The sequence below is a fragment of the Marmota marmota genome, unplaced genomic scaffold (genome assembly GCF_001458135.2).
Source record: "Marmota marmota marmota unplaced genomic scaffold, marMar, whole genome shotgun sequence".
Lineage (NCBI taxonomy): Eukaryota > Metazoa > Chordata > Mammalia > Rodentia > Sciuridae > Marmota > Marmota marmota.
Genome location: NW_026000108.1, coordinates 5,198,352 through 5,223,182, shown reverse-complemented (window position 1 = coordinate 5,223,182; position 24,831 = coordinate 5,198,352). Strand labels below are relative to the sequence as shown.

The following is a 24,831-nucleotide window of genomic DNA, read 5'->3' as shown; positions in this document are numbered from 1 at the left end:
TCAACCCTTCCAAAGCTTTCTTGACTCTACTATGTCCTTCGCCCTCCCGTGTGAATTTTAGAACCAGGTTGTTGATTTCTACAAGAGAATAATCCTGCTGGGTTTTTGTTAGGATTACAGTGACTCTGTGTGACATTCTAGAAAGAAGTGCATCATAGAGAGACGAATCTTCCACCTGTCAACACAGAATACCTTTCCATGAGTTAAGTCCTCTTGACTTCTTTTGTGCGTGCGTTTTAGTTTTCAGCATCAGATTTGACACATATTTTGCTAGACTTATACCTAAGTATTTAATGGATTTTCAAGTACCGCTGTTTAAAATCATGGGTTCCAAATCATTAATTTCAAAGTTAAAGTTATATCATTTTTGCGTATGAACCTTGTATCTTACCACTTTACTAAACTTGTTTATCAGTTCTAGCAGTTTGTAAAAATAGATTCTTTGGGATTACTCCTAGACAACCATGTTTGCAACCACAGTTTCATTTCCTCTTTGCAGGGCGGGTGCTCTCCTTCCTCATGCAGCCCCCCTGCTTGCTCTGGCTAAGACTTCCACAAGCTCTTGGCCTGCGCGGTTGGGAACCATCTGGGGCTCCTCCAGTCAGCTGCTGTTGGCCGTGAGGTATTTGTGCCTGTTCTCTATCAGGTTGAGAAATCCCGTCTATTTTCAGTTTGTAGTTTTCATCATAAATGCATTTTGAATTTTGTCAAAGAGCTTCTCTGAATCTGTTGAGATAATCAAACATCTATAGTCTGTTGAAACACACTGGCTGATTTTGAAATGCTGAAGCTGCCTCCACATTCCTGGAATAAATCCATCTGTCCTGATGTCTGGTTCCTTTTACACAGTGCCGGGATCCGCTTGCTCATGTCTAGCTCACAATATTTACATCTGGTTCCTAAGGAATCTTGTCCTTTTATTTTTTCATAAAAACTTTGTGTGGTTGGGGCATCAGAGTATCGCAGGCATTGTAGCATGAGGTGGGGGTCTTCCTTTCTATTTTCTGAAACAAGGACTTGCGTAGGGTAGTGTTCTATCTGCATGGATTTGGTAGATTTTGTAGAACAGTACAGTGAAGATGTTTGGATCTGGCGTTTTCTTTGCAGGAAGGCCTTTAAGGATGAATTCAATTTCCTGAAATAAGTTAATTGAGATTTAATAGTTTATGTCTTGCAAAGAATTTGCTTTTTTAAAAAAATCAGGGATTGAACCCAGTTCTTAACCCTGAGCCACATCCCCAGACCTTTTTGTATTTTTATTTTGAGACAGGGTTTCGCTAAGTTGCTTAGAGCCTCAGTAAGTTGCTGAGGCTGGTTTTGAACTTGCAACCCTCCTGCCTCAGCCTCTCCAGCTGCTGGGATTACAGGTGTGTGCCACTGGGATGAGTGAATTTGCCTATTTCATTTAACTTTTTAAATAACCTTTCATATGATCACTCTAGAGAAGGGGACACTTAGAACCAGAGCCTATGTAACACCCATTTTTATCCTTTCAATGAATAAAGATTCAGCAACGATGTCCCTTTGCCATCCTCAAGTTGGTAACTGTGCTTTCTCTTTGATTTTCCTTGTCATTCTTGTTAGAGGTTTATCAAGTGTATTTGTCTTCTTAAAGAAGTGGTTTTATCTTTATTGTTTTCCTCTATTTATTGTTTTTTTTCCTCTTATCTTTATTGCTTTCTAGCTTCTACTTACTTTGGCATTAATTTGTTCTCCATACTCTAATTTCTTAAAATAGAAGTTTAGATAATTGACTGAGACTTCTCTTCTTTTCCAACGTAAGCATTTAGTGCTACAGACTTGAGGTCCAGCTTTAGCAGTCTCCCACAGATGTTGATGTTTTACGTGTCCATTTTCATTCAGTTACAAACATTTCCGACAATATTTGGGCTTTCCCATGTGCCCTTCTGCCATTGACGTCTGGTGTAATCTGCAATGATCAGGGGAAAGACCTGACGTGATTTCTCTTCCTTTCTTCTCACTTGTCTTGCGGATGTCATTTGTCTTACAGCATGCCATGGCCTGTCTCGGTGAGTAGTCTGTACACTTGCACAGAATGCCTACGTTCCTGTGGGTCACACGTTCTTTAAACGTGGGATTGAGGCACTTTACAGTGTAGCTCAGGTCTTCTATCTATCCATGCTGCATTCTGCCTACTTCTTATATCAGTTACCAAGTTAACAGGGTAGAAATTCCCAACTCTAACTGTGGGTTTGTCTATTTTCCTTCTACTACGGTCTCATGTATTCTGTTGCTCTATGTAAGGGGACTCCATACTTAGGATAGTTACATTCCGTGGCAGATTGCCGCATGGGTCATTATGTAATATCTTTTTCATTTCTTGTTCTAAAGTCCACTTTGCCTGAAAACAGTTGTCCCTCACTGTCTGTGAAGGACTGGTTCACTCTGAGTGGACACCCCCCACTCAGAGTACCAAAATTCACAAATGCTCAAGGCCCTTTTATGTTACAGTGTAGTACTATATAAACACTCATCTTCCTGTGGACTTGAAATCCTGTCTAGATTATTGTATATAATAAATACAATATAAAGATTATGAAAAAAATGTTATGCTGTATTTATCTAGGAAATTATTACAAGAAATAAAGCTGACAATGTTCAGTACAGACTTTTATTTTCCCTGAATGTTTTTACTCTGTGGTTAGTTGAATCTGGATTTGAAACCTGCAGATGCAGAGGGACAACTATATTAATGTGCCATTTCAGCCTTCTCCTGATTAGTGTTTGCATGATGTATTCAGTAGTGTTCTGGTAAGTGCTTAACAAATGTCCTCAGGTGAGAAAGAAAAAAGTACTCATTTGTAGATTTTGCTGTTTATCATGATGTAAGGACTCTGACCATGGCAGACTTTGGGGTACAAGCATGACATTGTCAAAAACAGATGATAAAAGTCTTCTCTCATGGGTCAGGATAAGCCTCCTCCTGCACACTCCCATCAATTCCTCTTTCTGCCCCTTGTTTAACCTGTCTCTGTGCCTTTACACTTAAAGTGTACTTCATATAGATGGCATTTTTTATCTACTCTAATAATCTCTGCCTTGCCATTGATATTTAGGCCATTTATATTTAATGTAATTATTGATATGGCTGAATTTAAGTATATCATCTTTCTCATTCTTCTACTCACTGTATTTTATCTCTGTTCCTTTTTTCTACCTTATTTTAAATTACTTGATGATTATTTATGATTCCATTCTAACTTATCTATTAGCTTATTATTTATACCTCTTTTTAAAATCAACAATTCAGAGTTTGATGTAGATTTACAATGTGCATTATCGATTAACTGGAATCTATGCTTGAATATGAATAATGTAAGAATCTCTAAAAAAACATACTCTCAAATCCTTGCATACATCTTTTGTGCTATTTACTATAAATTCAAAATTCACTGATTTTATTTTTGCTTCAGATAGTCAATTATATTTTATAGTGGTTAAAAATTTTTAAATTTAATTTTATGCTTACCTTTTTTGCTTATTTCTGGTATTCTTTTTCTGTTTGTGTAGCTTCACTTTTTCTTTTGGTAGCACCTCATATTCACTCTACCTAAAGGACTTCCTATAAACATTTTTACAATGCAAGTCTACTGGGAATGAATTCATTTGTTTTTTAAAATTTTTTTTTCTTGGGAAACTATCGATTTCCATTTTAACTGGATACATGTTTTAAGTGAACAGCTTTTTTCTCCTCCAGGTCTTCTTTATGTCACTCCATTGCCTCTGACTTACAATGTTTCTGATAATGAATCTGTTGTGATTCTTACCTCTGTTCCTCTGTAGGTTATATGGCTTTTTTTCTTGAGCTGTGTCCAAGATTTTTTTTTAATCTTTGGTTTTAGATCTGATGTATTTGGATGTATCAGGTTTTGTTTTTATTTTCAATGTTTTTCTTTGTTGATGTTCTCTCAACTTCTTGAATATGTAGTTTGATGATTCGTCGTTTTTGCAAATTTTTTGGTCATTATCTCTGCAAAAAATTTTTCTGATGCATTCTGTATTTCTCTGTTCTGTTTCTGGGATTCCAATTATACATAAATAGACCTTTGGAACTTCCTCCACAGCCTTTGGATACTCTGTCCCTATCACCACCACCACTACCACCATTTTTTTTCTTTTTAAGAGTTTCATTTTAAGTAACTTCTTTTGACCTCCCTTTGGGTCTGTGGATGAGCCTTTTGGAACCATGTTTTCATGTCTGGCACTCTGTTTTGGTATGTGTTTGTGTTTAGCATTTTTGTGTGATTATTTTTATACTTTCCATCTTTTTGCTGAAATACCTATTGAATCTGCACAGAATGCCTACGTTCCTGTGGTTAAGGCAAGCTCTACAGTTCTTCACTAGGGAGAGTGACACATGTTAAATTCTTTGTCTATCAGTCTCCACACCTAGTTCATATCTGAATATGGTTCTATTGAATTCCTTCTCTCTCACAATGGGGTTTTGTTTCTTGCTTTGTCACATGTCCTGTATTTGGGTTAAAATCTGGACATTGTGTAGGACGGTGTCTATTCCTAGAAATGGTACTGACTTCTCTGCTTCTGTGCCTTTGCGTTGGTGTAGGCGGGGGATGAGTCAATCTGGTCAGGAGTTGAGCTTGACATGGGTTTTGTTCTGCTATGGTTCCCCTCAGCGCACCACCTCTAGAATCAGACCAGTGAGTATTTTCCTCAATGGCCCTGTTCCACCTTCAGCTCGAGGTTTGCCTGCAGGCCTCTGCCTCTCCATGCGCCTTGCCCTGGCAGTGGGCTCCTGCATCTTGGTACCTGACACTTGATGATCTTGTTTGGTGGGGGCCGTACATGATCATTGTTGTTTTGGTCCAGGCTCAGTCAGGAAGGTCTGTGTCTATTGATCTTGGGACTCTTAAAGGTATTTCTCACTGATCTTGTCCCTTTCCCCAAAGGAGGAGATCACTGTCTTGAGTTCAGAATGATTTTCTTTCTCTTTCCCTTGCAGAGTTTCATGATCTTTGTTCAATCCCCTACCCTCATGGGTATTAGTCTGTGCCTTTTGAAGAATCTGCTGCCTTCCTCCATGAGCCTAAGACATTTTTCCATCAAGATATGGGGAGATGGGTCAAGCAGTCCTTACCTTTCCTAACACAGCAGTTATTCTTTTCCCTAAGTCCTGTGCCATCAAGGTAAGCTTCTGCCGTCTCCTTTCCTGGCCTGGTCTTTTTCCTGACCACACAGTGAGGTCTATAGAGAAGACCTTGTGAGAAGATGCAGATTCCCTTTGTATCTGGAAAAACATTGGTTCAATTCTGTCACTTAGGCCCAAACCCGACCTTGAGCATTTCATCAAGCATTTCAGCTGAAGTCTTCCCACCCTCTGGTTGGCAGCCCTGCCTTCTTCCCACAACACTCCCAAGGCAACACCTCCCTCTCTGCTGGAGGCGTCTGACTTTCTCCAGACTTCAAGCTAGTGGGTTCCAGAAAAGTTAGGGTCATGTGCATTTTCTAGCTTCTTCCCATCACTAAGCTAGGCATGACACTCCAACTTGTACCTTGTAAACCAAACAAAATTGTTTAAAATCTTTGTAAGAATTGTCAGGGAAAAGAGAGATGATGATGGGGTAGATGCACTAGACTGGAGAGGCCCAAAGCAATTTTGCTAAAAAAGTCAACTTTCCAGCTGGATCCTAAAAGATGAGTCACGATTGTTCAAAAGAGATGGCAAAGCAGTGCATGGAGAAGGAACTGCATTTGCCAAGGCCCTGAAGCAAAAAGAGTGTGTGTGACCCGTAGAACTGAAAGAAAACTAGTTTGACCTGAGCAACGCAAGCGAGGAAGAGGAGCCCTACTCACAGACAGGGCCAGACCACGCAGCACTGAACGCCATGTTGGAGCTTTCGGTCCCTATGGCAAGTGCAGTGGGAAAGTTTTAGAAAGCATTAATTGTCTTGGATAAACAGAGAATCTGGAGTCCTTTAAGAGAGTGGTGCTGTGGGCTGAGCATTCCTAAAACAAAAATAGGAAAGTCAAAATACTCCAAAACTCAAAAGGCTTTCAACATTGGCATGATTCCACAAGCGGAAAAGTTTATACCTGAGCTCATGTGACAAATCACAGTGAAAACACAAGCATGCTAAAAATATTATAAAGAATTACCTTCCAGCTATATGTATAAGGTACTTAAAAGGATTTCATGTTTGGACATGGGTCCATCCCCAAGACAGCTCTTTAGGTATGTGAAAATACTCTAAAATCTGAAAAGATCAGAAATTCAAAATATTTATGGTCCCAATCATTTTGGTTCAGGGCTACTCAACCTGTATGTAAGTGAATTTTTCTATCAGCATGAGATGGTATTTAGAAGCTCATCCCCAGTGTTGCGTATTAACTGTGTAACCTGCACTGATCAATCCTCTGTTTCCAGCTAGACTATCACTCTCCATGGAAACCGATTTTTCCATCTACTAGTTGATTCTGACCCAGTACCGTGAAGCAGTTTCCTGGTGTTGGTTCATGTTTTATTTCTGCAGTGTGTCCCTATTTACTCATTAGCCATCTAAACTTCCCCTCTTCCTCTTCCCCTGCCAATTGTGAAGTCCTAATGGTCAATAGCTGAACAGTTTCTTACACTTTAATGAAACCCTTTTTTCTGTTGCTTTTAATGCTAATAACATCCCCAGAAAGAGAAAAATTATCAGACTGATGTGGTGGTTTCATTTTTATCTCAAATTACTATGCAAGCATGTGATACCCAAGTTCATCTGGCTAGCTATGAGCAGAGCAAATTAAATTACCCCAAGGAACCCAGGGAGAGGTAAGCCTGCTGCTCACCTCTATTTTCCACAGATTCTTGGTACATTTTAATGCACAGAATTATGACAGAGCTATTGAATCATTTGGGGACATGTCCAGCTAGTGCCTCTATGGAGCAGGGCCTTCATTTACACATGCATTTTATTGCCTGTTCAGTATTGAAAACTAGCTCACATCTGTCTGGAACATGCTTTGTGCCACCCCCGGAACTGAAGTTGTCACATCTTATGTGTGTGTGTGTGTATATATATATATATTTATTTATTTATTATATATATTGTCATGGGGTGGGGACCGTTGTTATGCCATGTTATTGGAAACTTATTCTGGTGTAAAGTGCTTGCACAATGACGGACAGCCAGTAAAGGCAGCCTCCAGGATCCCAAGCCAGGACTCTGTGACATCAACTTCTTTGCCACTGTGATGCACAGAGCATTTACTTCCAGAACAGGTTGGTGAGAGTCCCTGAGAATCTGGGGCTGACTTAGTCTTGCCTCTTTCCTCAGAGAGCTCAAAGGCCAGGAAAGAGGGTGTGAGTGTCATTTACTAAGACACAGCCAGGGCATGCTGCTGGGCACGCTGCTGGGCATGCTCCTGGGAGGAATGGGCAAGGGCTGGCAGAGTCTGGAGCGTGGATGGCTGTATCGCTGGGCCAGGAGGGGGATGACAAGGGCCTCCATGACTATTCCCCAGGGGGCATGAATCTGGTCTGGGTCTTGAAGTATAAATAGGAGTTCGTGAGAACCAAGGACAGAGTGAAGATTATCAGGCAAGTAAGTCATAGAAGGTTAAAAAGTGCATCCTGTTCTTCAAAGTCAGCACAATGGATGGAGAAAGGACAGTGGCCGGGTAGGAGGCCGTGGGGTGGTGGGGCCTGTTTTTAGAAAGTTGTCGTGATAATGATTTTGACCTTTGTTGAACAGTCAGTTGTAAAATGGTTTTAAGCCAGTGCTTTGAGCATGTCAGTAACCAGCAGTCATTCGATGGGAGAGCGTTTTGGGCAGGTACTCTGTGCTCAGTGAACAGTACACATGGCTCCATTTTCCCAAAAGGCTAATGTAGCAGATGTTGTTATCCTTCCTACAAACAAGGAAACTGAGATACAAATGACCTGAGGCCGTCGTGCCGGAGGCTGGGAGCTGAGTCTCAGTGCTAAAAGCCTGGCGCCTCAAGCTCTCTGATCCTGGTCCTGTGGACCTGGAAAGGTCTTTCAGGGGCAGGGGGCGGTGGGCCTCCCAGAGTGGAGGCAGGAGATGGTAAGGCCAGTGCATGAGGCAGGCAGAGATGAAGAAGAGCAGAGTAGAGGGCAGAGGAGGCTAGGGAGGAAGTTCCTGAAAGGGAAAGTGACGAGGCTGGCGAGGAATCAAGTGCTCAGACACAGAGGCTCGCGAGGGGCCAGCCCGCCTGACCCCTCGGCCTCAGACTGCCACAGAGCAGACCATCGGCTGAGGCAGAAGCCAGGAGAGGGGCCCGTGAGGGGGAGTGGGCGTGGCAGGTGGATGCTGTGCCCCAGGGACCTGCAGGCGGAGGTGCCAGCTGCACAGTCCGGCTGTCCTGGACCGGGAGGTCAAGCTGGGGACGTGGTCTTGCCGTGAAAGTCTCAGTGGGAAGGGGAGCTGGGGGCCAGCCCTGGCTGGGCCAAACATTTCACTCCTCCAGCTTCTGCCTCCCAGGGCAGAACACTGGGGGGACCAGGGAAAGTCCCTCGATGCCCCCTCCAGGCTGGTTCTCTGTCCTCCAGGTGGGTTCTCTGTCCTCAGCCCAGCAGGGAGTGACTGCTGCCGAACTAGGTCCTGGAAGCTGTCAGCGCAGGTCAGGGGCAGACGGGCATCTCCCTCTCCACCGCAGCCGCCAGGACCCTCAGCAGCGCTCACGGCCCTGGAGCGGCAGGCTGACAAGGTCACCGTAGGAAGTCATCGTGCTGTTGGTGGTTTTAGTCTAGTGAAGAAATGAAGTCCGTGTGGGTAGCATAGGGTGGCAATCCCAGCAAGTGCGTGCACACATTTATCAGGGGAAGGAAGACAACCTCTTTCATCAGACTGTGTGCCCTCGCCCTCTGGAAGGTCAGTTATGTAGTGCTCTGCTGCCCTGGGAATCCAAAGTCAATTTTTACTTCAAATCTGCTTCCAAAGAATGACTCAGCTGCTGGTGGAGGTGGTGGCAGGAGGCGAAGCTGGTCTTCACTTGCCCTGGGCCATGCCGGGGGCACAGCCAAGGCTCCACGGTGCCCAGCGGTGTGCTAATGGTTCCCAGGAACCCACAGAGCAAGCAGCACACAGCGGAGGGTGGATGAGTCCTCGGGAGGTGGGGGAAGGAAACGGGTGCTGCGGGGAATCCAGAACCAGTTTCCAAACAGTTTCCCTCATCATGTTAACGTGCATGTTATGGAGAAACCTCTTGTTTTCTCTTTTGGGTCGTATCAAAACCCTGATTTCCTCAAAGGTGAAGTTCCTGGACCTTCATAAATGCACTTGCTTTTGATTCCAACTGAATTAACACATCAATTGTGGAGAGGTGTTGTACTATAAAACATAAGATATATGCAGAATTACGCATGTGTGTATACATATTTATTATCTAGAGTTTTATTTTCATCATATACATAAAGATGGGATCATGCTGGGAAATGAATGGACTTCACAGGAGACAGAGCGAGGTTCTGACTGTTGTGGTTAGCCCTGGAGAATGGAGGAGACCAGGTTCATTTGGGGCCTGGAGCCTCAGTAGCTGGGTCCCCTTGGACATACCACTTAATCTCTCCAAGCCTCGAATTCCTGCAACAGACATGATATTAGTACTCACCTCGCAAGTCCCTCCTGAGGATAAAATGAGAAAGAGCAGGTGGAGCTCAGTAGGTCCCTGGCCTCAGCACGGTGTGTCGAGTTAGCTCTCTGGGGAGGACATACCATGCAAAGAATCCTAAAGAGCTCCTGGCACCTGGTAGGTGCTCAGTAAACGGCCACATTAACATGGCAACGCTTGGTGTTGTAACAAAGCTGCTTCTCATCTCATAGTAACAAGGGAACCACTGTCTGGAGCCTGAGTTTTGAGTTATAAGAAGGACATTCCTGTCCAGCTCTTCCACTCACTATCTCCCTGGGCCTCACTGGGCCTGTTTCTTCATCTGGCCCAGGTTGCTTCAAGGACGGGATGGCTCACTGTATGTAGGTAGAGCTCTTTGTGTCTACCAAGCTCCACACAAATGCTGTGCACAGGTGGTGATGTTTGCAGTTGCATTTCCAGGACCTGCTGACAGACTTGCTGGTGGCTGTTCCTTTGATGGGGCATTGGAAGAAATTTCAGCTGGTGTTTTTCCTAGATGACCTGAAGGAATTCCATCCACCCGTAATCTCAGCAGGCCTATGCAGACGTTGAACCTGGACAGCCTTGCTGGGTGTGGCACAGCCTACTCAGAGGATCTGTTCACTGTGTCATTAGTGTTCTCCTGCCCCAAGAGTCCTTCACAGTGTTGGCCCAGAGCGTAGGGCTCCCTCCTCAGTGGGACACATGACAGCTGGCTCAGACTCCACGTTGTTGGGAAGGAGGATGAATTCTTGCTGAGCTCCTACAACAGGCTTCTGCACGCGGCTGCTGCTCCTTCAAGATTAGCTTATTTATAAACTGTGTGTAAAGAGGTTGGAACAGGGCTTGGCCTGAGGGGAGGGCTGTATAAATGCTTGTTGTTTCTATCACAATTGTTGATCTTTTTAATCAGTCAAGATTTCCCTGTATGTCCTCATGCCAGGAGAGGCATGGAGGACCAGGGAAAACAGAAGTTCCCTGCCCTCAAGGAGCTTTGAGCCCAGAGAGAAAGCAGACCATTAAGTCAAATGCAGAAAGAGGTGGAGAGAGTGTGGGGGCAAAGAGGAAGGCTCCAGGTGGCCCAGGGATGAGGAGACAATAATAGCACACTGCGCCATCCTGAGGGTCCACGCCTGTGTGAAGAGCCTTGTCTGCACAGGTCAGTTCTTGGAGAATGTGGCCCTGGAGCTACATCTTTGATGACAGGGCCTGGTGAATTAGGGAAGTGAGACAGGGAGGGAGAGAGACGCGGTGTTCCGGTAGCAGCACAGAGCTGAGAGGGTGGAGCCAGCATGGCATGGGCAATCACAGTGGCACAATACAGCTGTCCTCCTGCCATAGTTTTCTTTCCACAGCCTCAAGTGCCCAAGATCAACTGTGATCCAAAAATACTAAAGGAAGAATTCTAGAATAAAGCAGTTTATAAGTTTTAAATTGTTTGTGCTTTTCTGAGTAGTGTGATAAAATATGCTGTCCAGATCAGGCTGTGAATCATGCCTCTGCCCAGTGTATCTATACTATATAGCTTACCCTCCCGTTAGTCACTATGTTATCAGATCAACAGTAACAGTATCACAGTGTAGCTCTTACTTGGTAGCCTAAAGCTACATTGCAATGCCTGCCACTCACTTCATCTCATCAGGTGGCTCGTGTATATCACACATGAAGAAGTATAAGCCAGGAACAGTGGTGTGTGCCTGGAATCCCAATGACTGAAGAGGCTGAGGCAGGAAGATTGACAGCTTGAGGCTCCTGAGTAACTTATCAAGACCATTCTCAAAAGTAAAAAAAAAAATAAAAAAGGTCAGGGAATGTAGCTCAGTGATAAAGTACCCCAGGTTCAATCCCCTGTATTGAAGAATAAGAGGAGAGGGGAGGAGAATATGGAGGAGAAGAGGAAATACAGAAGAAGAAGATATTCTCAGAGAGAAGGAGATGGCACTCCCATGACTTTTATTGCCGCAGTCCGGCTGCAGCAAAATAACCGGGGGGTGACGAAGAACTTGTGTAGATTGATACAGCAGGAGTAGGAGCCGTTTATTGCAGGACAGGAGCAGTATTTATACATTCCACACAGCTTATCTAATTATACAGCAGTCAACCAATCAGGAATCTCCACACTTAATGGCTAGCTTTTGTTACTTCTCAAACCACTCCCTCTGGCATTTTGCCAGGCACCATCCAGACTTGTTTACGAACTCTAACATTCCCCTGGCAAAATGCCAGTGTTATTTTGACTTGTTTACAGACTCTAACATTTTATGACAGTATATCGTGTTATTAGGAGGGCTCTCTTGTACTCTAGTCACTATTGTTAATCTTTCCTGGAATGAACAGCTGCATCACCTGCAGCATTAATGCAAACTTCTGAACATGGAGTCACCCCTAGAGGGAGTAAGAGGGTAGCTGGGGCAATTTCTCTTCCTCCTGAGCCAGGAGCCAACTCTAACAAGGAGGGGACACAGCCCAGCGGTTTCCAGAGGACCCATCACCTCTGCCACACAGACATTACAAGAGCCTGAGAGCTGCGTTTACTTCTGAGACAGACATGGACAAGCTGGACCAGCTCTATGGCATAAGGGTGAAAGAGCTAGTGACATGCATTTATTAAGCACCTACTGTGTACTGGCTGAGTAGCAAGCTTGGGAGGGAGGAGTAGAAAGCAGAGAATGTATCAGACACTGATCCCAGAAGCTCAGTCCCCTCCTGGTGGTCCCTGGTGCTGGGGAAGGATTTGTTCTCTGAAGCCCAGAGACACTCATTGCAGCTCTGCTGAGCTTCTACGTGACCCCGGCAAGTTCCTTGCCTTTAAACAACAGGACTTATTTTCTCACAGTTCTGGAAGCCAGAAGTCTGATACCAAGGCACTAGCAAAGCCACACTCCTCCAGGAGTCCCCAGGGAAGGAGCCCCTACCTCTTCCAGCCCCTGGCAACTCCAGGTGTCCTTGGCTGGTGGCCGTATCACTCTGGACTCTGCACAGAGTTATCTCCTCAGTGTCCCAAACCCCACTCCCCTTTGTCTTTTAATACATCAATCATTTTGTTTAGAGCCCAACCTAAATCCAGGGTCCTTTGTTTTTCCCTAAGATATTTAACTTAATTACATCTGAAAAGACTCTATTCCAGATATAGTCCCATTCATAGGTACCGGGCATTGGGGCTTGGACATACCTTTTCAGGGTGCTGCCTCCAAACACACCCCCTTGTGCCTCAGCTTCCTCATCTGAAGATGGAGCTCATGTGGCCCCCATCTCCCTGGCATCTGGGAGGGTAGGCAGACGTGTGCACTGACCCCCAACACAGCACCTGCCGCCATTACCCATCTGTGAAAGGCTGCTGTCCGGGACACGGCTTGTGCCCGTCAATCCAGCTCTAAACCTGGACCTGGCCCTCGAGGTTAAGCACTATGACTCTAGGCCACCAAAGCGGTCATTTTGATGGCATAAGAGTTATGACGTAGGTGTAGTTTCTGTTCAATCATCAGCCCCAAGCGCTGCGGGAGGAGGGGGTTTGTCACTTGATTGGTCATGACAGCTGGGAGGATCAGTCACCTGCAGTTTCTACCCTGAATTCCTCAGGGCTGTCCTGCTGTCCAGCAGCTGTCCAGATGTGGGGATGCGTAGGCTCCTCCTCTCCCAGAGCCCTCGGGATAGAGGGAAGGGGGACAGGCGTGTGGCTTGTGGTACATGGTGTGCTCAAGCTCAGCTTCTGGCTAGGTCCTGGGATCCAGGTGGGACGTGGGCGAACACAGCCTGGGCCCAGCACATGCTGAGAAACCAGTAGATATGTTCTCTCAGATGCTTCGGGAACAGGTCAGCTTGTTGAGTTTGGAGTCAGGCTGAACTGGGGGTCACAGGAAGGGACCCACAAAAAGATGCTGAAAATGCAAACCCTCAGGGTCCAGAGGAGGCTGAGGAGGACGGGGTTCAGGACAGACCCACTTTCTGGTCTGGGTGACTGTGCAGGTGGTGGGGCGGCTAAGGAAGAGCAGAGCAGCCGCTCAACCCCCATTCATCATGCCTGCTGTTTACAGAGCACCCTGGGCCGGGCATCCTGCTGAGCGACCGGCTTGTGTTAGCCTAGTTAATCCTCCCGACAGTCAATGAATAAACCACTGCTATTAAGGCACATTTTATAGACGGAGGCCAAGGGAGTTCAGGTAGCTTGTTGAACCCTGCTCCAGCCAGCCGCCTGTCTGCCTGTTTCCCACAGGCCTTTGTCGAGATCAAATAACCTAAGGGGACATTTCCTCAAGCTCCGGATTTCCCCATTCTCCCTCCAGGCCCAGAGCATGTTTTAAACTGAAAGATCCTAGGCGTGAGCCTGATTCAACAGGGACACAGCGGAGAGCAGAGCACTTGCCAGCTCTGTGCAGCTGGCTCAGGGTCCCTCTTGGAATCTGTCTGTGTAGGGTGGCAGACGCTGGCGCATCCTGGATGCTGTTGGAGAAGGGAAAGGAGCACCACATGAAATGGGAAGAAAATAGAGAGTCTCGACAGGGCCTCTGGTCAGACCATCTAGGGGTGCTGGGTGCATGGTCTCGGCTCAGCAAAGACTTGAAGAATGGGACACAGAGATGGCAAGCCAGCAGCAGGGTCATGGCAAAAGCCACAGACAGACTTGTCTGAAGAGAAGGGGCCCCAGAGCTGGATTCTGGTGGGGAGGGTCGGCCTGTTCTTCTCAAGGTCTGGAATTTCCTCCTCCCCTTATCTGCTCCCCTGTTGTGTGCTCCTCCTAGTGTTGATCGGGGCCCCTCCGTCATGTGTCTGTTTAGTTATTTTATTGGATCCCCCGCTTAGGGGCACAAGGAGGGGAGCGTCTGTCTGATTGTGTCTTGTGTCCACAAGTGCTTCTGTCAAGCAGGAAGTTGACCTCATCAGAAGTCCTCTCCGCGCTCCTTTGACGTGGCCCTGGCCCCACCTCCTCCCCGCCATCGTGCCGGGGCTGCCCAGGCCCTTCTGCACCTCCCCACCAGCCGCCCTGTTCTTTCTCACCTGCCCCCATGCCTAGTGCCAGCCTGGAAATGAAGTCCAGATGGCTTCAAGCACAACCCGTGTGGCTCCCTGGGACAGACTTTGTCTTCTCTGGAAACTGAAACATGGAACTATGGGCAGGAACTCCCAGGACAGCCGCCGTGCCCTGAAGGATAGGGGCCCACCTCCCCACCTCGGCGGTCCCTCTTCCCATCCCTCACTGTGTTTTCTATTGTGAAATTCATAGAACACAGAATTGACCACCTTCAAGTGGACGTTCAGTGGCATGCAGTCGGCCCCAGTGCTGGGCAGCAGCATCTCCATCTAGTTCCCAATAGGATCACACCCAGAGGGAACCCAGAACCCTAAGGCGGCTGCTTCCACCCCCTCCCCTCCCCAGCCCTTGGCACCCCGCCATCTGCCTTCCGGTGCACTCCCCTGTTCTGGGTGTTTCGTATCAGATCCCACCTGTGTCCAGAGAGCACTGCTCCTGAGGCAGCTCCAGGCACAAAGAGCTCCAAGCCTCCCGGGGGACACCTGGCCAGGGAGCTGGGCAGGAGGCTCAGCTTTTCCCTCCTCGCTGCGGGTCTCGCCCGCCCTATTTATCAACCCCCCCCCCTCACTGCACCCACCTACCGTGGCCACGTGAACCGCCCTTCCAGCAGGGGCCTCTAGGGCTCCTGTTTGCCTTCTGCCCAGATGGCCACTCTTTCCTGGGATGGTGCACCTTGCCCTGGAGCCTGCTCCTGGCTGACCGAGGGCGGGAACCGCCATGAGAGAGGATCCTGGCTGCATCTCCCGAGAAGCTGGGTTCTTTCCCCGCGTCCCCTCCAGGGTCGGGGTCACCCACTGTAACGTGCAACGTGTTCTCTTTGTCTTGTCTTTGGCAGCCCCCGAAGTCTTCCAGGTGGACGTGGACGGAGGCCCCGGGTACTCGTACCCTGTCGACTGGTGGTCCCTGGGCGTCACGGCCTACGAGCTGCTGCGGGGCTGGGTGAGCTGCGTGGGGACAGGAGGGACCATGGAGCGGGACTGAGGTTCTCATGTGGGCTGGGTGGATCGTGGGCTTCTGTCCCCACAGCTGTGTGTCACCGGAGGGCCCTGAGCATGAGAAGGGCCCTCTGTGGGCTCCTGGTCCAGCCCTGCCTTCTGCTGCCGGTTAACACCAGGTCAGAAGCCCTGCGGCTTCCAGCTCCCCTCTGAACGCACCCGAAATCCCTGAGCCTGGTTTCCTGGCTCCATCAAGGCCCTTTAAGGGTAGAGACTGTGCTGTAGAGCTGGGCGGGGGCGATCGGTAAACATTTTGATTTCAGTTCATCTGCATTTAATAGCTGAGATGAGTAATAGAGCGACTTGACAACCAACTAATCACCCATATTTTATTTTTTTGTTTTTTATTTTTTATTCTAATTTGTTATATATGACAGCAGAATGAATTATAGTTCATATTACACACATAGAGCACAATTTTTCCTATCTGGTTGTCTACAAAGTATGTTCACACCATTCGTTTCTTCATACGTGTACTTAGGGTAGTAAATGTCCATCTCATTCCACCGTCTTTCCTACCCCTTCCCCCTCCCTCTCCCTCCCTCCCCTTTGCCCTATCTAGAGTCCCTCCATTCCTCCCATGCTCCCCCGAAATCGCCATTATGAGTCAAGATCCTCATATCAAAGAAAACATTCAGCCTTTGGTTTTTTGGGATTGGCTTGCTTCACTTACCATTATCTTCTCTAACTCCATCCATTTACCTGCAAATGCCATGATTTTATTCTCTTTTAATGCTGAGTAATATTCCACTGTGTATATATACCAAAATTCCCCTATCCATTCATCCACTGAAGGGCATCTGGGTTGGTACCATAATTTAGCTATTGTGAACTGTGCTGCTATAAACATTGATGTGGCTGTGTCCCTGTAGTATGCTGTTTTTAAATCTTTTGGGTATAAACCAAGGAGAGGGACAGCTGGGTCAAATGGTGGTTCCATTCCCAGCTTTCCAAGGAATCTCCATACTGCTTTCCATATTGGCTGCACCAATTTGCAGTCCCACCAGCAATGTATGAGTGTACCTTTTTCCCCACATCCTTGCCAACACTTATTGTTGTGTTCTTAATAGCTGCCATTCTGACTGGCATGAGCTAAAATCTTAGTTTTGATTTGCATTTCTCTAATTACTAGAGATGCTGGACATTTTTTCATATATTTACTGATTGTTTATAAATCATCTTCTAAGGAGTGTTCAGGACCTTGGCCCATTTATTGATTGGGTATTTGTGGGGTTTTTGGTGTTTAGCTTTTTGCATTCTTTAAATACCCTAGAGATTAGTGCTCTATCTGACGTGCAGGTGGTAAAAATTTGCTCCCAAGATGTAGGCTCTCTATTCACATCACTGATTGTTTCTTTTGCTGAGAAGAAACTTTTTAGTTTGAATCCATCCCATGTACTGATTCTTCATTTTAATTCTTGTGCTATAGGAGTCTGATTAAGGAAGTTGGGGCCTAATCCCACATGATGGAGATTGGGGCCTACTGTTTCTTCTAATAGGTGCAGGGTCTCTGGTTTAATTCCTAGTCCTCGATCCACTTTGAGTTGAGTTTTGTACATGAACTAATCACCCATATTTTCATTCATGAAGAAAGCATTATGAATAAGACTACTTTCAAGGCCTGTCTTCCCAGAACAAGTATTGTTTGAAAATAAAGCCACCTCACCCCTCAGGACCACAGTTTTCTCCACTGTATGTAGGGGACACCAACCTTCAGTCCTCTCTGGAGCAGCGGTCAGAGGGTCTGTGCACTGCTCGTGGGAGACCGGGCCTGGGTCTTACTGGAGCTCAGAGCTCCTGCCACCGGTTGCAGCCGTGACCTGCTCTCATAGCTGTGTGCAGCCTGTTGGCAGAAGGTGCCCTGGGGGCCAGGCAGGGTCATTCATGGTGGGCGTCCCCACAGGCAGTGGTAATGGTGTGAATGAATGATGGGTGCCGTCTGTGGGCCGTGAGCATTCCAGGAGGACAAATGTTAGTCATCATCCTCTAGTTCAGGCCACTATTTTCTGCTCTTGATCTCAGTTATTTTCCCTAAATTCCTCAAAAACAAGATTATAGTAGGCAGCGTTTTTAGAATGCAAAAAAAAAAAAAAGAAAGAAAGAAAGAAATGTGAATTTCCTCATTTTCTCCAGCACTGAATAAAGAATGAACAGCCCACAATCTTACTTGCTTCTGGTTGCGTCATTTGGTTCTGTGGATAGACTTGCTCAGAGGAGGACGTGAGGCTCCTGACACTGTGGACCAGAGCCCGCGGGCATCTGCCAGCGGTTGCTAGTCATACATCACCCACCACACAAGGGACCTTGGCCAGAGCTGCCCTCGCTGGCTGGACGCCCACCAGCAGAAAGGACCAGAACAGTCAAAGATGAGGCTTGGCGAGAAGCCCCAGGGATGGAGGGAATCTTGCTGCTTCAAAATAATGGCTTCATTTTTCATTCTCCTGGGAGTTCTGCTAGGAGATCCAGATGTCAGTTTCAACAGAAGAGGACGAAGCACATGGTCAGCCCGGGGCCTTGGGCATGGGCACAGGGTGACTGAATGAAAGGACACCTGCTATGGACAGTGCAAACCTTGGTCCCAGATACTTAGGACTGGATCAAACTTCTCCCCGGAAGGCAATGGGCCTATGCAAAGGGCTACTCTGCACTCACTCTGGAACAATTGCTGCAGTCAAAAGCTCCACTGAGAAGCCCTCGCATTTGCTGGTGCCGAGTGTGAATCTAAAGTTCCCCACGCTCTTTGCAATTCCCCAGTGGCAGTGTCCCTGACCCACCCAGGAACGTCTCGCCTCTAGAAGATGAAAAAGTCAGAGGGAATTTCCCTGCCCGTGATCTAGGATTTCAGAGCTGGAATGCTCTGGAAATGTCGGATGGGAAAGGGGCGCTATTGATATGGACTGTCGGCCACGGGGCCTGGGAGTGCTACGGTCCTGCCCAGGAAACAGCCCTGTCTCCCACGAGGAGCCAGGGAGTGGGCAGGGTGTGAGGCTCCGGTGAGCACAGGTGGGGCTTACAGACTGCGCAGGAGGCAGGGGCAGGATCCAGCTTCCTAGAGCCAAAGGGGAGTCTCAGTTCCTTTCCCCACAGGCCTGCGGAGCAAGGGAAAGCCCCAGCCAGGCCACCTGGAGAGCAGGCTCCCCGTCACCCTGGGTCACCAACCAGCCCTCTAATGCAACCAGTGTAGGGAGAGATGTCAGGAGATGTGGGAACGCATACAGGACACCAGTGGCCATTCACAAAGAATTCAGTGGCAACTGGCTGGCAGGGAGCACTTCTGTCCCTCAGGGAGCACTTCTGACCCTCAGGGTGCTTCACCAACCCGCGCCTCCTCTCCCACATGGTGTTCTCTCCAGGGGCAGCTGGCTGGACAAGTGCCCTCTCCACAGTGCCCTCAGTCCTGCGCCCGTCCCCACTCAGAGGGGTCATTTGTATGTCAGGTGCAGAAGCAGTGACGTCATCAGCATAGGCCAGCGCAGTTTGCTGGTCTGACCAGCATCCCAAGGAGCAGCTGTCTTGTCACACACAGGAAAGTCGATTTCTAGAGATGGCACTAGCATGCCCTCGTCCCTGTGTGCATGAGAAAGCAGGGTGTGTCTAGACATTGTTCTCATTGTTCCCTTAACTTGGCTAGGTTTGGGGGAACAGGAGGGGCATTCAGAGACATGGTGTTTCACTGCCCCATTTTCTTTGGGGGTGATATTCTGTGGTGCCAGGTCTTCCTTTTTGCCTGCCCACTGACCACCTCCCTCACCTGTGTCCCCTTTGCCTTTGACCTTAGCGCTTATCCTGGGGACTCCTAGGGGACAGGCAGATGGAGAAACTGGGCATGAGCAGAGGCCAGTGACTAGAGGAGACTCTGGAGCTCCCCCTAGAGGTTGGGGTGCAGAACTGAGAACCACCAGGCGCACACCTGGTGGGCGGCTCCACCTGAGGGAGGGTCGAGGTGGCCCTTGGGTTGGGCACTGACTGTCCCTTACTTAGTAAGGCTCACAGCTACTTTCCCTGAACCAGGAGTCCGGGAGGCAAAGGCCCCTGCCCTCCTTCCACAGGAGAGTAGGGCTTCTGGAATCCTTCAGGGACTTCCCTCTGTGTTTCCTGGGCTCCAGGACCCGGCAGAGGTGGCCGGACGGCTCCAGGGGGAAAGTGTGCTTCAGGCTTTGGAGATTTAAGGTGCCTGACCAACTCTTCTTGTTCTGTAGTGGAATTCTGGGGCAAGGGCATTCAATTAGATGGTCTCCAAAGCCCAGCTCGGCTCTAGCAGGTAAAATAATAGGTCTCTGGCAATTCTCTTCCTCTTTATTCCCTCTCTGTCTTCTAAATTGACATTTTTTTTTTTGTAAACTGAGTTTCTTGGAATAGAGACACCTGCACTCCATAATGAGTAGATCCAGTGTCCTGCTGCTAAAATCGCTTTACCAGCAGTGCACGCAATTACTTTACTGTATAAATACCAACTGGCTTTCTGGGTCAACGTGTTCTCAGGCCAGTGAGTGAGAACTAAGCATCAATAGAATCCTTCTCCAGCAGACAGAATATTGATCTGAGGATTTCCCAGTGTTCTTGTCAGAGGACCTGGTTCCCTACACCCACTCAGACAGACGCGGGCCAAACCTCAGCCTAAAGTCTTGGCTGTCTCCGTCGCAGGCCTCTGTGCTTCTGAAAGCACTGACACGTTGGCCTGGAGGTGTGCTGTGGTCCTGCTCGTCATGGTTGGGATCCGTCTGGTTCCCTCTAGAAGTGGAGGGAATTGCAGGGTGACAGAGGGCACCTCCCTCGGAGGTCGATGGGGCAGCAGGATTGAGGAGTGCCTGGAGCAGGCCAGAAGGAAACAGGGATGACGTGGCAACCACAAGAGGCTTCTCATTTGTTTCGGGGGGTTCTCTCCCTGGGTGCTTGGATTTGCAGCTGGGGGTCGGGGCGCTACAGGTAGAGCAGGAAGAAGGAATCATCTGAGCACTGGGAAGCTCTTTCCATCTCTGAACCTCAGTCCTCAAAATGGAGTTGGAGGTGGGACTACGTGGTCTCCAGTGTCCTCGTGCTCTCAGAAGCTGGGTTCCCAGGGTGGGCTGGCACAGGGTGGGTGATGGTTTATTGAGAAGAAAAAGGTGAGAAGTGACCCTGAGCAGCCCGGAAGCCCAGCTCCCAGCCCTTGGCCCATGTCCAGGTGGTGGTCCGGAGCTCTACCCTTTCACCCCACTGGACTTAGAAGCACCCCCTGCCCCTGCACTCACAGGAGCCCCCAGGTTCCTCGCAGCCCTCCGTCCACACCAGATGGCTCTGCTGCCTGTCTGTCGTGCACCAGCACCGTCACCACCCCACTACCCACCCCAGCAGTCCCAGCAGGATGGGCCCGTCAGCGCACAGCACAGGAGGGAGGGAGAGTCAGACCCTCCGTCAGAACTCGCTGGAGGAGGGTGGGAGTCTCATTTGCTTTTGTGGCTGCAGAACAAAGCTGCACAGCCTAGGGCTTAGGCAACAGGCCTTCCTCACCTCACAGCTTTGGAGGCTGGACGTCCAAGGCCAAGGTGCTGGCAGGGCCGGCTCCTCCTGCAGGCCGTGAGGGCAGGGTGTGTTCCGGGCCTTTCTCCTGGGCTTGTGGACGGCTGTCTCCTCCCTCTTCTTTTCCCTGTGTGCCCCTCTCTCGGGGCCCAGTTACCCTTCTTATAAGGGCACTAGTGGTATTGGGTCCACTCTAATGCCCCCATGTCAACTTGATCTTCACACAAGGTCGTACTCTGAAGTCTTGGCTCGAACTTCAAACCATGAGATTTCTTTGGGGGGGGCGAGTAACAATTCCACCTAGAACAGCAGTGTTTGTGGCCATGCCTCAGTGGGTCACCTGCCTGGGCTTTAAGCTCAGTGCCCAGATCTGGGAAGTGGAGCCCCTGATTTGTGTTCTGTAAAATAGCCACACTCATGGTCACTAACTCAGGAGGATACAGAGTGTTGGTCGCACGAACAAAGCTACCTTCTCTGTCACCCTGCAATTCCCTCCACTTCTAGAGGGAACCAGACCGATCCCAACCATGATGAGCACCCTCAGTTGAGGTGGCTTTTGCTCTTTCTGATCTGGTCATCATTGCTGGTGAAGGACACCCCATCCTTCAAGTGCAGCAGCAGGCGGCCCCTGCAGATGGGAACAGGCCACTGAAAGCAAAGACATATTTGAAGAAGGTTAGTGTGTCAAGTTCACCAGCCGTCAAGAGAGCCCACGGGTTTGGGTTTGCTCTGCGTGTTATGGAACAGAATGGACAGCTCCCAGTCAACCACCTGCCCTGTGGAATTGAAGCCCTGGCGGCCGGAGCAGGTGACTGTGTGCCCTCAGATCCCAGGTGCTGCCTGGCTCATGGCCAGTGGCCCCTCACCTCCTGCGGATGGCCTGATGCAGCACCCTCGCCCTCATGCTCCAGGACCCTGCTCAATGGCAGACATGATTCAGGGCTCCAAGAACAGGGAAGACCATAATAGACCCCCCCCCTACTTCAAGGAGCCCTCAGCTTCCTGGAGGAGATAGCAGTCATTTTACCACCAATAGGAATGCAGCAATTCCACCCTAGACATCCAGGTCCACGTGGATTAATTAGAATTCACTCCGCAAAACGTCTCCAGGACCAGCTTGGTCCTGCACCAGCCTTTGCTTCTCTAGCCCTGAGTCACTCACAGTGCAGACCTGGAACCAGGTGGACCACAAAGCCACGGGGAGGGCGAAGGGGCTCTGCGAGAGCCGTCCTTCAAGGCAGAAAGGGGACTCATGCTCCGGCAGCTGCGTCTCCATGGTCTCGGCCGAGAAAGGCTTCCCAAGCTAAGCCAGACGCTGCTGGTGACCCGGCTTGGAAAGCAGGTGGCATCGTGGTACACCTCGCACAGAGAGCAGAGCTTGCATATCCTCACATGGGAGAGGATGGCAGGTCCCTGTCAGGTGGAAGAAGTCCGGCCTCCTCCACCCCTAAGCCAACCCGACCCAAAGAATGACCGTTTCCCACTCAACCAGGACATAAAGCTGGTGACTGAGGTCCACCAGTGGGTGGGAGCTGTGACTGGAGGTGTCCCTGGGTGCCAGATGGGTGGTAGGAGTCCACACAGGAGCCCATGACCAGAGCAGGCACTATGGCCAGGCTGCCCAGGTGTGAGTTCTGCACCTGACACTTATGGGCTAGGTGACCTCAGAGAGTCACTAACCTATTGTAGCCACAACAGTGCCACCCACCTGCTGGGTTCCAACACTGCCCCCTGGGCCTGTTTGTGGTCAGCACATGTCCAGGCCACCTGCCCCACCATGAAAGATGAACACCCACCATTTCCTGAAAGAGAGAATAAGCCATCTTCTAACTACGCAATCTGAGCCCACGGGTGCTGCCTTCCAGGGCTCTCGTCTGACCTGGCTGTTGTCCTTTGGTTTCAGAGGCCATATGAGATCCACTCGGCCACACCCATTGATGAGATCCTCAGCATGTTCAAGGTGGAGCGTGTCCACTACTCCTCCACGTGGTGCAAGGGCATGGTGGCCCTGCTCAAGAAGGTAAGGGAGGGCAGCCCTACCTGCGGTCATCTAGGGCAGACACAGGTGTGCCCGCAAGTGGAGGAGTGCAGACACCATGGCAGGACCACAGAGTCGACACTCAGCTGGGCTCTGATACCCAGACACGAGCCACACCATGAGGACACCAGATTACAAAGCCACAGACGGTAGAGCCCATGATAGAAAGCCACAGGCTCCTTTCACTCCTCTACAAACTCCTGATAAATACAAATGCTTGATGCATCTGGCTCTTAGCCCACGGAGCTGTTAGCAACTGGGCATCTCCTGACTTGGGGCAGGGACTGCTGCTGTAGAGGAAGAGGCTGTCCACTGGTGCAAGGCCTGGCCCAGCACCACCTACCATCTGGGGGCTTGTGAGAAATGCACACCTTCTGGCTCTACCCCCAGAGCTCCCGCGGGGTCCCAGCTGATTGTCTTGACCCACTCCCCATGGCTCTGAGGCCGGCTCCAGCTTGGCACAGTCAGGAGACCTGGGTTCCCTCCCTGTGAGAATAAGCCATCTTCTAACTACGCAACCTGAGCCCACGGGAGCTGCCGTCCAGGGCTCTCACTCTGACTGTCGACTCCGTGGTCCTGCCATGGCATCTCAAGTCCTGTGCGTGGTCGGCACAGCCACGAGAAGCACGGCAGTGTGGGCTGAGGGCCTGGGTTGAGGGCCACGGCTCCCGTTTCATCCCTACGACCCCTGTGGTCAGGGCTGGCTGCTGTCCCCCTACCAGAGGGAGGAAAGGCGAGGGAGGCTCAGGAGAGCACAACTGTTCAGTGGACGCCATGGGGCTGCTAAAGGCAGAGGGAGGGAGGTCTAGAGCCCGAGTCCTCCTCGCTCCTGCCTCAGTCCTGGGGGCAGCCGTCTGGCCTGTGAATTTCCAATCAGTTAATGGTATCTTAAAGGCAACTCACCACCTGGTCCCAGTGCCAGTGGTTCCCAACCCTCACTGATCACCAGAAGCATCCAGAAGTCCCCCGCACGCCAGAACCTGCCCTCCCTACCCACCCACCGAGGCAGAATCTCTGGCCCCGGGTGTGTCCACTGGCATGTTATAGAACAGCTGCTCTAGACGGTGGACTCCGGAGAGCACTGAGATGGAGCCTGCTTAAACCTCTACCCACCCTCTGGGGACAGCCCCTAAACAGAGCCACTGTGACCAGCAGATACAACCCCCGCCAGGTGGCTTCAGGTGGTGTTGCAGCAGCCTACCCAGCAGCCATAGCTGGGACACTTCTGCAATGACAGGTGACAAATGGCAGTGAACTGGTGGTGTGAGGAGGGGTCCGACTTCTGGCTCCCACCTGCAGACAGTTCCCCAGACACATACCAGGTCCTGGCCAACCATGGGGTCTCACCCTGACCTTCGGCTGGCATGGAGGGACTGACGTGGAGAGACTGGCGTGGAGGGTCTGCCACGTTCTCCTGCTTTGACGAGAAAACAGGTGCAGAGCATCAGCACCTCACTGAGGCCACCTGGCCCTTCAGTGGCATCCCAGGGATAGGGCCCTGCTCTTTTACCTCTAGCCCTGTGCCCCGTGTACCTGTGACCCAGAGCACTTGGAAAGCCCCACCTGGAGCTGAGGGGGAGCCTCTGAGCGTGTCGAGCTGCCTCTCCCTTACTAGCAGAAAGTCCATCTGAAGAGAAGCTAAAAACAGTCCCCTTGGCTGTACACAGGGCCACCCC

At 49.5% G+C, this 24,831-nt stretch overlaps 1 protein-coding gene across 6 annotated transcripts in view; it reads left to right on the top strand.

Moving 5' to 3' along the window:
* Stk32b (serine/threonine kinase 32B) overlaps window positions 1-24,831 on the top strand; it is a 269,438-nt gene that overhangs the window by 226,688 nt on the left and 17,919 nt on the right. For all 6 annotated transcript variants that reach the window (XM_048784164.1, XM_048784166.1, XM_048784161.1 and 3 more), the window contains 2 exons: window positions 15,459-15,562; window positions 23,021-23,137. In XM_048784164.1, the coding sequence (XP_048640121.1) occupies window positions 15,459-15,562; window positions 23,021-23,137 (221 nt within the window). The remainder of the gene's footprint in view (window positions 1-15,458; window positions 15,563-23,020; window positions 23,138-24,831) is intronic.